A 14,958-nucleotide genomic window follows, 5' to 3' on the forward strand; every position below is an offset into this window, starting at 1 on the left:
GGTAGGTTGACCCAGCCAGGGCATCCCTTATACAGGATTGAGAAGATACAGCTGGTGATACTGACTGTACACTCACATGATTCAGACACCTTACACAGTATCAGACCCTCAGCTCTGAGAAGTAATTGTAATTGTATCTTGGGATCAGTGCTGATGTCTTCCATGTCTCCTTGTAGAGGGCGGACAGGCACCAGGGTCCCGGCTCCTCCACACACGGATCCTACCCCATAACCCAGCGCTCCTCCTCGTGTATCGGGTGAGTCTTTCCTCTGATTTCATCAGCATCACCTTACACCTGTAGCAGTGTATCTGGTGACACGTCACCATTGTCTGCAGGGCCCCGGGCAGGGTGAAGACCGTCTCCCAGAGCTCGGGATGTTATGACAGTGATGGGCCAGAACAGACCCAAGTGGATGACGTCCTGGACCCGCATCGTTACACCGCCGACAGCAGTGCCGAGAGGAACAACAGCCGAAGTTCTGGACTGCGCAGGCAGGCCATCCAGAACTGGCACCGCCGGCCCTACCGGAACAGCACTGAGGGCGAGGAGGGGGACATCTCAGATGTGGGATCCCGGACCACCGAGTCTGAGGCCGAAGTATGGGAGCAGGAGAGTATCGGCTCTTCTGGGGCCTGCCACCCAAAAGGTAAGTGTGCTCCATCCTTTAGGAGGTCTCGTAGGGCCAAGTAGTGTTCCCGAGGTTGATCCCAATGGTCGGCACATGGCAGGGGTAGGAGCTAACCATGTCCTGTACCTTATATACCCGGCAGGCCGCTGTGATGGGAGGATGCCGAGGCCGGAGAAGGGCAGCCCATCCCGAGCCAATGAAGTCATCAGCCCCGAGGTCCTGAAGATGCGGGCCGCACTATTCTGTATATTCACCTACCTCGATACCAAGACCCTGCTGCGGGTGGCTGAGGTCAGCAGGGACTGGAAGTTTGTGGCTCGCCATCCGGCTGTGTGGACCCGAGTGTTCCTAGAGAATGCCAGGGTGTCCCCCAAGGTAAGTGACAGGTCTCAGGGGGGTAACTTCCACAAGAAGCGGTCAGATAGGGTCCAGGATCCTGCACGTCCCCTCGAGCTGGAGATAACATGGCCGCTCCTCTGTTACTCTGATGGTATTGATTAGGTGTCACCAGCGAATACATGTAATAGCTCAATCGCCAGCTCTTAGGCCATAGGCACAAATCAATGTACTATCTGATCACACATAAGGGAGGAGTCGCGATGATCTGCAGTGGATGGAGTGCAGAGTATTGCAGGTCATGTGTGGATGGAGATGGGAGAGACTAATCCAAGGTCTTCACTACATCTGGACACAGGTTATACAGAGCAGACAGATCCTACAATCATATATATATATAAATATATACACACAGGCAGTTGTAACTTATGTATAGGTTCTGTAGGTTTGTTATATGCAAGTTGAAACTTTAGATTTTATACTATATTTATATATATATATATATATAGCTCTAGATAAAAAAATGGATTTTCAAGGACCAAGGATTATCAATAAAATGTAATTACAGAACCTTACAGCTGATCAGTGTAGCCTGGGACTATAGTAGCATCCAGAGAGGTTACTCTCTGTCCTTAAAGCATAACTGTAAAGTTACTGACTAAAAATAGTTTTAGCCCAGCTGGATAGAGCCTTAGATAACAATTCCAATTTCTTCCTAGCCTGAGATATATCTGGTGTATAGAAAATAAGATTCCGATTCAGCTCTTCCTGATGTGGGTGGAGACGTCCTGGTTGTGACATCAGCTCGGCAATGAAGCCAGAACAGGACAGCATGCTTGTAATTGGCTGATCTGAAGCATGTGATGAGTCACATGCTTGTGACATCACTGAAGGTCCTTTTCATCTAACTAAGTACTTTCAAATAATTCAGGACAGCTTGTTTGCAATTGGCCGGCTTGAAGCATGTGATGAGTCACATGCTTGTGACATCTCTACAGGCCCTAAAGCCCCTCTCAACAAGCCTCCTGTCCTCTCTAGTTGTTCTATACGGTTTCCCATGGCAACCAAAAAAGCATGGCAAATGGAGATTAGCCTGGAGGGGCAATGTAAAACCTCTGCTAGATGCCAAACAGCTGCAGATAGATAATTATAGTAAATTAGAGAATTGTTTATTTTAGCTTAGAGCAGAATTAAGCAAAAGTTTTCATACTTTACCGTTGCCCTTTAAGTATATATACAGTATATATATACCTACATATCTGTCTTCTCCAACAGTTCCTGGTCACCCTCTCCCAGTGGTGCAAACAAACCCACTCCCTGACCCTGCAGAACCTCAAACCTCGGCAGAGAGGGAAGAAGGAGACTAAGGAGGAATACATGAAAAGCATAAGGTGATATTATACGGGTATATGTGGTATCATACTATTACATGTGATATTATACTATTATATGATATATTACACCATGTTCCAAATTATTATGCTAACAATATTTATATCTGATTTTCATAGTGGCTGCCATTTGCATCGATCATTTAGGAAAATCAGAGATAAATATCATTTGCATAACATTTGGAACATAGTGTATACTATAAAATGTGGTATTATACTGTTATATATATTATACTAGTGTATGTGATGTACTATTATATGTGATATTATACAATTATATGTGATATTATACCGTTACATGTGACATTATTATACATGGCAGTGCTGCCCCTTGTGGCTGCTGATTGTGTGACGCTCTGTATTATACATGACTAGGGGCTGTCTTGAGACCGGCCTTGAATCTCTCCTCAAAGCGACAGGCGGTAACCTGTTGATCCTGCGGATATCGCACTGTCCGAACATCCTGACGGACCGCTCCCTGTGGCTGGCGAGCTGCTACTGCCGGGCGCTGCAGGCCGTCACATACAGGTGCTGAGCCGCTTTATGTCAGGTTCTTACAATCTGTCTTCTCTCTGTGACTCTCGTGTGTCTTGTTGCCCTCACAGAAGTGCCACCGACCCCGTGGGACATGAAGTCATATGGGCTTTGGGTGCTGGATGCCGAGACATTATTTCCCTCCAGGTGGCGCCCTTGCATCCCTGGTGAGTCAGTACAGGCCCGTCCTATACACCCCGTACACCCCGTATCTAATACCACGTTCTGTGCCGTACATCCCGTGCAGCGTCCTATGCCGTACATCCCATGCATCGTCCTGTGCCGTACATCCCGTGCATCGTCCTGTGCTGTACATCCCGTGCAGCGTCCTATGCCGTACATCCCATGCATCGTCCTGTGCCGTACATCCCGTGCATCGTCCTGTGCCGTACATCCCGTGCATCGTCCTGTGCCGTACATCCCGTGCATCGTCCTGTGCCGTACATCCCGTGCACCGTCCTGTGCCGTACATCCCGTACATCGTCCTGTGTCGTACATCCCGTGCATCGTCCTGTGCTGTACATCCCGTGCATCGTCCTGTGCTGTACATCCCGTGCACCGTCCTGTGCCGTACATCCCGTTCAGCGTCCTGCGCCGTACATCCCGTGCAGCGTCCTGTGCCGTACATCCCGTGCATCGTCCTGTGCTGTACATCCCGTGCATCGTCCTGTGCTGTACATCCCGTGCATCGTCCTGTGCCGTACATCCCGTGCATCGTCCTGCGCTGTACATCCCGTGCATCGTCCTGCGCCGTACATCCCGTGCATCGTCCTGTGCCGTACATCCCGTGCATCGTCCTGCGCCGTACATCCCGTGCATCGTCCTACGCTGTACATCCCGTGCATCGTCCTGTGCCGTACATCCCGTGCAGCGTCCTGCGCTGTACATCCTGTGTTACGCCCTACGTACTAGCATTATACTAGTACTACGGTACTATGATTCAATGTGATCCAGCTATAGGAGTTCTATACATAGCATCACGCAGCTGCCAACCTCTCATTAGCATTGATAATCAACCTTAACAGGCAATGTTGAAACAAACGCACTCCTAATCTTTGATGGGGTTCGCACAGATGTCCGTATCAAAGAGACCCAGCGGTACCAGGTTTAGTACCTTTAAGTCTTACTGTCCTACCTCCACCACATGCCAATGCAAGAACGAAGCTGAGCCCCTGCCTCATCCTCACCAATACGAGTGATGCCCAGGACTCCTCCATGGGGAAAGGTTCCTCCTTCTATGACCATGAAATGATTAAGTTCCCGTAGAGCAGACGGCCTACACCTGTGACTAGGAACATGTTGTGGTCTCTGCAGAGCTCCAGCTCTGTTTCCATCTAACGTCTACATGGAGTCATATCTGGACGACATCCTCTGCCTAGATCTGACAAGTTTCTTACGTGGCATCTTACGTGACATCCACAAGGTTTGGACTGTTCATTCCAAATGTCTCTTCTGTGATATCTCCAAGAGTTTCCCTGACCACAAAAGGCTTAGAACTGGACTTCAGAGCCAAGGACGTTTTCATCACGGTTACATCACCAAGTAGAGATGGAAGCTGATGGGTCCTGGATCATTACTCTCCCAAAAAACGCTCTACGGGAAACCTTGTCCCCTGGGCCTTCTTTTCTGAACTTTTCTGTCCTGTGGTGACATGTATCTTCTGGTCCATCTGTGGAACATACCATTGATCCTTCCCGTATCATCTTGGTGGCACCAGTTCTGGTGAAACAACATCTCTGTCCAGCGACCAAGATAAGGTCATGGTCTCCAGCTCACTTACCTCCTTGAGCGTTTATAGTGATCCCTGTTATGACCATGGCCCATTCTGACCATGTATGATCCCTGCCCTCTATGTCATGGGTACTTAGAGAGGGAGTGATCACCATCATGAGATGACATCTATTTGTCATGTTGCTGCTCACGTGATATTCTTATCTCTCCACAGCCAACAGCCAACGCGTTTCAGTAACCGCTGCCTGCAGATGATTGGACGATGCTGGCCTCACCTCAGGGCGCTGGGCGTCGGGGGAGCTGGCTGTGGGGTGCAGGGGCTCTCCTCATTAGGTATGGGCACCACATACTAATGATCATTACAATAACATTGAGGTGCAGTATAATGTATAAGGTATAATGCACAACGTCGGGGGCAGGTCTGCAGCATCTGGAGCGGGGGGGTGTTATGTGCAGCATCGGGAGCAGGTCCAGTGTAATGCGCATCAACAGGCGGTGTAATATGCAGCATCTGGAGCGGGGGGGGTGTAATGTGCAGCATCGGGAGCAGGTCCAGTGTAATGCGCATCAACAGGCGGTGTAATATGCAGCATCTGGAGCGGGGGGGGAGTAATGTTCAGCATCGGGAGCAGGTCCGTTGTAATGTCCTGCAACAGGAGCAGGACCAGTGTGACGTGCAGCGATGGGAGCAGGGGCGGTGTGATGTGCAGCGTCGGGAGCAGGGGCGGTGTAATGTGCTGCAAGGGGAGCAGGTCCAGTGTGATGTGCAGCATCGGGAGCAGGTCCATTGTAATGTGCAGCGATGGGAGCAGGTCCGGTGTGATGTGCAGCGATCGGAGCAGGGGCGGTGTAATGTGCTGCAACGGGAGCAGGTGCGGTGTAATGTGCTGCAACGGGAGCAGGTGCGGTGTAATGTGCTGCAACGGGAGTAGGTCCAGTGTGATGTGCTGCAACGGGAGTAGGTCCAGTGTGATGTGCTGCAACGGGAGTAGGTCCAGTGTGATGTGCAGCGACCTGAGCAGGTCCAGTGCGGTGACGGGAGCAGGGGCGGAACGGTGTGAAGCAACGGGAGCAGGTCCAGTGTGATGTGCTGCAACAGGAGCAGGTCCAGTGTGATGTGCTGCAACTGGAGCAGGGGCGGTGTAATGTGTAGCATTGGGAGCAGGTCCAGTGTGATGTCCTGCAACGGGAACAGGTCCAGTAATATGCAGCGACAGAGCAGGTCCAGTGTGATGCACATCGACAGGAGCAGGGGCGGTGTAATGTGCTGCAACGAGAGCAGGTCCAGTGTGATGTGCAGCGACCTGAGCAGGTCCAGTGTGATGTGCAGCGACCTGAGCAGGTCCAGTGTGATGTGCAGCGACGGGAGCATATCCGGTGTAATGTGCAGTGTAATGTAGTGCATGATGCATTCAGCTCATTTTATTGTTCATGTCCCCCACAGCAAGGAACTGCATGCGTCTGCAGGTGCTGGAGTTGGACCACGTCACTGAGATTAACCAGGAGGTGGCAGCAGAGGTCTGCAGGGAGGGTCTGAAAGGACTGGAGATGCTGGTCCTAACGTCCACACCCGTCACTCCTAAAGCCCTCCTGCACTTCAACAGTCAGTATCTCCTCCGTGCAGTGATAACCATAAGGTGCACAGCACAGGCCACTTACCTGCTTGTTCCCTTCCATAGGTGTATGCCGCAATCTGAAGTCCATTGTGGTGCAGGTTGGAATCGCTGACTACTTTAAGGATCCAAGTAGCACAGAGGCCCAGAAACTGTTTGAGGAGATGGTCAACAAGCTGCAGGTAAGTACATCTGTCAGGCATGTCCTCACGTGGTCTACGTTACCTTGGCTCTTTTGCCTGATACCTCGGCCACTTGTGGAGACGTATTGTTGGACTACTTGACCGTTCTTGTGTTCCAGGCTCTTAAGAAGAGGCCGGGATTCTCCAAGATCTTACACATTAAGGTGGAGGAAGGCTGCTAACCCCTACAACACAGACTCCAGGTCTCCTCGGAAGTAAATGTGCCATCTCGCCATGGGCAACGCCGCAAAGATCTTTTGCCAAATCTCTGTATCCAGGAGTGTTTGAGGAACGGCTGCAGATGGTCGCGCAGACAAGGCGGCGTCAGGACAAGGTCCCATCTATCAGGACTATCTCCAGGGTTATTCCTATTCCTTCTCCTCGTCACGTGTGAGTTCATCGCCAAGAAACTCCCTCCAGGGGCAGAGGCCAGAGACCTGTGAGGGGGCCCCATGTCCATGTTGATCTTTGTGTTTCGAGTCCAGTGAGATATCCATATAGATCTGTATATTATATATATATCCATATTTTATTGAGAAATATATCTATAATGTTATTTATGAAGAGGACAAGACTGGGCGCTCATCCCCTCCCCGGGGGCAGCAATAATACACAGTTACTACAATACATATCTACAGGCCACCGGAGCGATGAGGAGCCACAATGGTGGCCACCACGTGCCATCTCTCAGCCATGACGGAGCACGGACCTCGTAGACTTTACGTGGACGTTTTGTTGCCCTTTGTCGGTTCCAGGTGCTACAAGAGGCTTTGTCTTCACCGACCTCTTTCTCCATATGGTACATCCATCCGTGGGCTCCTAGGGAAGGGGGTTCAGGTCCCGTCGTGCAGCACCGGCTAATGAGAAGCACTTTATGGCCAGCAAGTAATTGAGTATTTGGAAAGGTTTTGTGGAGGGGAGGGGGGGATTTTGCCTAAAGTAACAAACAAATGACAGTGATACTCGCTGATCCCCTGGCTCCTGACGCTAAGCCCAGCCAAGACGGCAGCAGGGACTAGGCAGGGGATTGGTGAGTGTCCCGTCCTGTGCCATACTCATCAGTGTTTCCCAAATAATTACACCCCCCCCCCAACCCCTCCTCCTGACTCTCTTCTTACAGATTAGGAGACGGTTAAAGGCACAGATCATAATCCATCCTGATTCCATAAAGGAACAGTCTAATCTTCAGTATTTTATGACTGCACCTTCCTGCAACTTTGTTCATTCATTCCACTCCTGGTCTTCTGGTTCATAGATTCGCACAGAGAGCAGTGTAATATCCGGAAGGGTTATATGGCCAAGTATCAGCACATGACTGTGCACGGTCCATGGAAGTTACACCGTATTCTGGCACGATGCATCATGTAGCGTCTCATTCCCGTGTGACTGCGCCCGTCCCAGGTGCACAGTGAGCTGTACGCATCTCGAGTTGTTGAGTCTTTATTGATATTCATATCACCCCACAGATTACATTGATCTGTACATAAGAGATTCACTTGAAAAACACAGAAAATTCTGCAAAAAAATTAAGCAAATTAAGTCTGAACCAAACGAATGCGTCACAGATGGCGCTTCGTGTCATGGCGGAAGGGATCCATAATGTGAGGCTCATTCAGAAGAGGCGACTGGTGGCCAAAAACCCTCTGCAATGACCTCGTGGATGGAACAAATGCTCCATTTCTGTTTTACTCCTCCCCAATATGTGACACGTCGCTGTATCTTCCGTAATCCTACAGTAGAAGTGGGGACTCGCATTACACCTGTCCCTGATGTGTAAGAGGCGGGGACTCGTATTACACCTGCCCCCGATGTGTAAGAGGCGGGGACTCGTATTACACCTGCCCCCGATGTGTAAGAGGCGGGGACTCGTATTACACCTGCCCCCGATGTGTAAGAGGCGGGGACTCGTATTACACCTGTCCCTGATGTGTAAGAGGCGGGGACTCGTATTACACCTGCTCCCGATGTGTAAGAGGCGGGGACTCGTATTACACCTGCTCCCGATGTGTAAGAGGCGGGGACTCGTATTACACCAGCCCCCGATGTGTGAGAGGCGGGGACTCTTATTACACCAGCCCCCGATGTGTGAGAGGCGGGGACTCTTATTACACCAGCCCCCGATGTGTGAGAGGCGGGGACTCTTATTACACCAGCCCCCGATGTGTGAGAGGCGGGGACTCTTATTACACCAGCCCCCGATGTGTGAGAGGCGGGGACTCACATTACACCAGCCCCCGATGTGTGAGAGGCGGGGACTCGTATTACACCAGCGCCCAAAGAGAACAGAAGACTATTGTACTTCTAGTACAACACTTAACCTCTAGTGGGGAGAAAACAGGGTCAACTTCATTAGAATTGAATAGACCCATTTTCATTTTTAGTGATTACGGCGCCATCTATCAATGAAAATTACTTAAATCGTAGATTGAATCAATGAACTTTGGCGGTTCCCATTTCAGTTGCCCCGCCCCCAGGGGGTGGGAATAGGAGTTTAGTCTCATTGGTCAGATTTTTGGAAAACACGTGTTTCATGAGATATGATACCGTCCTCTCCATCTTGTTACACCCTGTATCCTGCTTAGTACAGAATATTTGAGGCCTTTTCCAAGTCTTAGATGGATATTCCAGTCCTGAACCAGAGCGTCACCCTGCAACTTTGTCACTTTATTTAGATTGCATGTGCTACTTTGATGTCTCATAGTCCTCGGATTGGGTCACCAGTGGTGATCTTGTGGGTCCTGTACAATCACTATCTTGCTTGTTCCCCTGTCACTCCCGGCCCCAGTGTTGATGCTTACAATTTGGGCAGCCCAGTGGTGCAGCCTCGTTGTGCTGTGGGGTACGGATACTCCAAGCGACTGTGCAGCCCACGTGTCATGTGATCACCGTTCTTCACTATATATTGGTTTCTCTCCTTGGCTGTGATCCTCACCTGCTTTTGCTTGTCACTTTATATTTAAGGCTCCCGGCCCGTTCTAGTGTATGAGAAGAACCACTGAGGACCCTCCTGACGACGCATCCCAAATATGGCCCTAGAAAATGAAGCATCTTACAGATGCCAAGCACAAGTTTAGCCAATAAGTCTTCAGGGCGGAGAGGGTGCGCCTCTGGAGGTGTACACACCATACACCCCTGGACAGCGGGAGCCACACGCTACATCTCTGTGCGCCGTCCATGTGTTCCACACTCCCCTCTATGAGCTCATTTTTAGTTCCGTAGCCAAATCCTTTATAGATATATTAGATGTTATATAGCGAGTCGCGGGGCTGAGATTATCTTTATTTTTATATAGAGACTTCTATGTTGGAGTAAGATATTTATGGAGGGCACGGGGCTCTGATCGGGGTGTCCAATGACGTCCGGGCCCCAGTGAGGGTTAAAACTCGGCAATGTTGTCATTCAGTGGATCCGGGATCATGTTGTGGCCACATTGGTGGAGACAGAAGTCCAAGCATCGCAGTTATACATGATGCAAGGATTCCCGCTTCCCCTGGAACGGCTTCGCCATATGGAGAACAGGATTACAATTTGGCACTTTGGTTCTAGGGTTTTGTGGCAGCTTTGTGTACGATGCTCGTAAGTCTCGTCCCGGCACATGGTTCAGTCCGTGAAATCCCTCCACCCCCGACTGTGATCCATGGACTGAGCACATGTGTGTTTTTGCTCCTAGTTGTACTTTCTAAGGCTCCTCTCACACAAGTGTTTCTTTGGGGGACATTAATAAATAGTCTTGTGACTATTTTAGGACTGTTTAAGGTGCCCCGCCGGCCATCGGAGGCTCCATGGTGGCTTTATCCGTTTCATTGATCCGGCCTCGTGTTCTTCTGCTGAGAAGTGTTTTTGGTCGTATCTGGGCTTTTAATGCATCCCATACACCAGGAGGACTGGAGCGGCTCTGCGACATTTTATGCGACTCGCAGTTCCTAAATCTGACCATGCACATTGCAGCGGATTTATACGATTGTCCCAACACAGTTCCATTGTATAAGTGGAATAAATTGCCCTGTGCAACTTTTTATGTCTAAAGAAACATTGTATTCCATGGGTTTTGTCGGTTTTGCTCATGCGCGCAGGTTTTTTCGTAAAGCGTATACAAGTCTATGGGGGAGCAGAGACCATGGAGAAGTTCCGACTACAGGCGACCAGCCACAAGCCATGGCCCAACACCACCCATTGTTATCTGGAGCCCCCAAACCCTGCAGCTCGATATGAAAGCTCAGTAACTCAGAAGGCACAAATATCCCTGAGAACAAGTCTTCATGGAGAGGCAGTCTACTGTATGGTTATCCGACACAGGACAAGTCTTCATGGAGAGGCAGTCTACTGTATGGTTATCCGACACAGGACAAGTCTTCATGGAGAGGCAGTCTACTGTATGGTTATCCGACACAGGACAAGTCTTCATGGAGAGGCAGTCTACTGTATGGTTATCCGACACAGGACAAGTCTTCATGGAGAGGCAGTCTACTGTATGGTTATCCGACACAGGACAAGTCTTCATGGAGAGGCAGTCTACTGTATGGTTATCCGACACAGGACAAGTCTTCATGGAGAGGCAGTCTACTGTATAGTTATCAGACACAGGACAAGTCTTCATGGAGAGGCAGTCTACTGTATGGTTATCAGACACAGGACAAGTCTTCATGGAGAGGCAGTCTACTGTATAGTTATCAGACAGGACATGTCTTCATGGAGAGGCAGTCTACTGTATGGTTATCAGACACAGGACAAGTCTTCATGGAGAGGCAGTCTACTGTATAGTTATCAGACACAGGACAAGTCTTCATGGAGAGGCAGTCTACTGTATGGTTATCAGACAGGACAAGTCTTCATGGAGAGGCAGTCTACTGTATGGTTATCAGACAGGACAAGTCTTCATGGAGAGGCAGTCTACTGTATGGTTATCAGACACAGGACAAGTCTTCATGGAGAGGCAGTCTACTGTATGGTTATCAGACACAGGACAAGTCTTCATGGAGAGGCAGTCTACTGTATGGTTATCAGACACAGGACAAGTCTTCATGGAGAGGCAGTCTACTGTATGGTTATCAGACAGGACAAGTCTTCATGGAGAGGCAGTCTACTGTATAGTTATCAGACACAGGACAAGTCTTCATGGAGAGGCAGTCTACTGTATAGTTATCAGACAGGACAAGTCTTCATGGAGAGGCAGTCTACTGTATGGTTATCAGACACAGGACAAGTCTTCATGAAGAGGCAGTCTACTGTATAGTTATCAGACACAGGACAAGTCTTCATGGAGAGGCAGTCTACTGTATAGTTATCAGACACAGGACAAGTCTTCATGGAGAGGCAGTCTACTGTATGGTTATCCGACACAGGACAAGTCTTCATGGAGAGGCAGTCTACTGTATGGTTATCAGACACAGGACAAGTCTTCATGGAGAGGCAGTCTACTGTATGGTTATCAGACAGGACAAGTCTTCATGGAGAGGCAGTCTACTGTATAGTTATCAGACACAGGACAAGTCTTCATGGAGAGGCAGTCTACTGTATGGTTATCCGACACAGGACAAGTCTTCATGGAGAGGCAGTCTACTGTATGGTTATCAGACACAGGACAAGTCTTCATGGAGAGGCAGTCTACTGTATAGTTATCAGACAGGACAAGTCTTCATGGAGAGGCAGTCTACTGTATGGTTATCAGACACAGGACAAGTCTTCATGAAGAGGCAGTCTACTGTATAGTTATCAGACACAGGACAAGTCTTCATGGAGAGGCAGTCTACTGTATGGTTATCAGACACAGGACAAGTCTTCATGGAGAGGCAGTCTACTGTATGGTTATCCGACACAGGACAAGTCTTCATGGAGAGGCAGTCTACTGTATAGTTATCAGACACAGGACAAGTCTTCATGGAGAGGCAGTCTACTGTATGGTTATCCGACACAGGACAAGTCTTCATGGAGAGGCAGTCTACTGTATGGTTATCAGACACAGGACAAGTCTTCATGGAGAGGCAGTCTACTGTATGGTTATCAGACACAGGACAAGTCTTCATGGAGAGGCAGTCTACTGTATAGTTATCAGACACAGGACAAGTCTTCATGGAGAGGCAGTCTACTGTATAGTTATCAGACAGGACAAGTCTTCATGGAGAGGCAGTCTACTGTATGGTTATCAGACAGGACAAGTCTTTATGGAGAGGCAGTCTACTGTATGGTTATCAGACACAGGACAAGTCTTCATGGAGAGGCAGTCTACTGTATGGTTATCAGACACACGACAAGTCTTCATGGAGAGGCAGTCTACTGTATAGTTATCAGACACAGGACAAGTCTTCATGGAGAGGCAGTCTACTGTATGGTTATCAGACACAGGACAAGTCTTCATGGAGAGGCAGTCTACTGTATGGTTATCAGACAGGACAAGTCTTCATGGAGAGGCAGTCTACTGTATGGTTATCAGACACAGGACAAGTCTTCATGGAGAGGCAGTCTACTGTATGGTTATCAGACACAGGACAAGTCTTCATGGAGAGGCAGTCTACTGTATGGTTATCAGACACACGACAAGTCTTCATGGAGAGGCAGTCTACTGTATAGTTATCAGACACAGGACAAGTCTTCATGGAGAGGCAGTCTACTGTATGGTTATCAGACACAGGACAAGTCTTCATGGAGAGGCAGTCTACTGTATGGTTATCAGACACAGGACAAGTCTTCATGGAGAGGCAGTCTACTGTATGGTTATCAGACAGGACAAGTCTTCATGGAGAGGCAGTCTACTGTATGGTTATCAGACACAGGACAAGTCTTCATGGAGAGGCAGTCTACTGTATGGTTATCAGACACAGGACAAGTCTTCATGGAGAGGCAGTCTACTGTATGGTTATCAGACACAGGACAAGTCTTCATGGAGAGGCAGTCTACTGTATAGTTATCAGACAGGACAAGTCTTCATGGAGAGGCAGTCTACTGTATGGTTATCAGACAGGACAAGTCTTCATGGAGAGGCAGTCTACTGTATGGTTATCAGACACAGGACAAGTCTTCATGGAGAGGCAGTCTACTGTATGGTTATCAGACATAGAAGAAGTCTTCATGGAGAGGCAGTCTACTGTATGGTTATCAGACACACGACAAGTCTTCATGGAGAGGCAGTCTACTGTATGGTTATCAGACAGGACAAGTCTTCATGGAGAGGCAGTCTACTGTATGGTTATCAGACACAGGACAAGTCTTCATGGAGAGGCAGTCTACTGTATAGTTATCAGACATAGAAGAAGTCTTCATGGAGAGGCAGTCTACTGTATGGTTATCAGACACACGACAAGTCTTCATGGAGAGGCAGTCTACTGTATAGTTATCAGACAGGACAAGTCTTCATGAAGAGGCAGTCTACTGTATGGTTATCAGACACAGGACAAGTCTTCATGGAGAGGCAGTCTACTGTATGGTTATCAGACACAGGACAAGTCTTCATGGAGAGGCAGTCTACTGTATGGTTATCAGACACACGACAAGTCTTCATGGAGAGGCAGTCTACTGTATAGTTATCAGACACAGGACAAGTCTTCATGGAGAGGCAGTCTACTGTATGGTTATCAGACACACGACAAGTCTTCATGGAGAGGCAGTCTACTGTATAGTTATCAGACACAGGACAAGTCTTCATGGAGAGGCAGTCTACTGTATGGTTATCAGACACACGACAAGTCTTCATGGAGAGGCAGTCTACTGTATGGTTATCAGACACACGACAAGTCTTCATGGAGAGGCAGTCTACTGTATAGCGGTTAGCTGCTGCTTTGGACCCTCATGAATCTTGAGTTGCTATAGGGGGGGGTGGTCCATGGATTTTGAGGACCTCCCCCTGTTCTATACGGGATCCGAGGTCATTTCATACATTTGCACTAATATTTCTTATGATTTGCGGTTTCCCCCCTGAGCCTGTGATTCCGGCTCACGAGTCGGTGAGTAAACGTTGGACTGTTCCCGAGTTCTTAACCATTGATTGTCCCTCTGATGTACATGAGAAAAAAACATGTTTTCTTGAATTTAATAAAAGTTGATTCCTTTCTGTTCCTTTCTCTCCCGGGGGACGTCAGTGGGTGCAGTGTATGAGCCAATGAGACGGCGCTGAGCCCTGGGTGAAGCCAATCGCCCCCCACACAGCAGGAGCACAAAGGTGTGCACTTACCTGCCAGTACTGGAGACCAGCGAGTCCCTACTACCTTGACCTGCTCCACCCATGGCCCCTGCTGTGTGCAGATGCTCCAGAGTATCCTCACAGATGCAGCTGCCTCCTGCTTGTAAGAGCCAACAGGAGGGAGGGGGCAGGAGACAGGAGGCAGGAGGCAGGGGGCAGGGGGCAGGAGACAGGGGGCAGGGGGCAGGGGGCAGGAGACAGGGGGCACAGGCTTAAGCTCCTGGAAGGTCAACGATGATCTCAGAAGCCGAATACGACTTTATGTCCACAAAAGATACTTCACCGTCCGGTGTCACCACCTGTGATTATTGTTTTACTCAGAGGATCCTGCGCCGGAGCCCACGTGCCGTACAGGAACTGCTCCATCTG

The 14,958-nt window shown here is 49.2% G+C and overlaps 1 protein-coding gene across 5 annotated transcripts in view; it reads left to right on the forward strand.

Annotated features, from left to right (window-relative positions):
* The window catches only part of FBXO41 (F-box protein 41), a 56,780-nt gene extending 42,315 nt beyond the window's left edge, over positions 1-14,465 (forward strand). For all 5 annotated transcript variants that reach the window (XM_072126419.1, XM_072126422.1, XM_072126421.1 and 2 more), the window contains exons 4-13: positions 177-256; positions 337-647; positions 772-1,004; positions 2,241-2,356; positions 2,732-2,884; positions 2,962-3,057; positions 4,836-4,954; positions 6,066-6,224; positions 6,301-6,416; positions 6,536-14,465. In XM_072126419.1, the coding sequence (XP_071982520.1) occupies positions 177-256; positions 337-647; positions 772-1,004; positions 2,241-2,356; positions 2,732-2,884; positions 2,962-3,057; positions 4,836-4,954; positions 6,066-6,224; positions 6,301-6,416; positions 6,536-6,598 (1,446 nt within the window). In that variant the 3' untranslated portion in view covers positions 6,599-14,465. The remainder of the gene's footprint in view (positions 1-176; positions 257-336; positions 648-771; positions 1,005-2,240; positions 2,357-2,731; positions 2,885-2,961; positions 3,058-4,835; positions 4,955-6,065; positions 6,225-6,300; positions 6,417-6,535) is intronic.
* The last annotated feature ends 493 nt before the right edge of the window (positions 14,466-14,958 follow it).

The sequence above is a fragment of the Engystomops pustulosus genome, chromosome 1 (genome assembly GCF_040894005.1).
Source record: "Engystomops pustulosus chromosome 1, aEngPut4.maternal, whole genome shotgun sequence".
Lineage (NCBI taxonomy): Eukaryota > Metazoa > Chordata > Amphibia > Anura > Leptodactylidae > Engystomops > Engystomops pustulosus.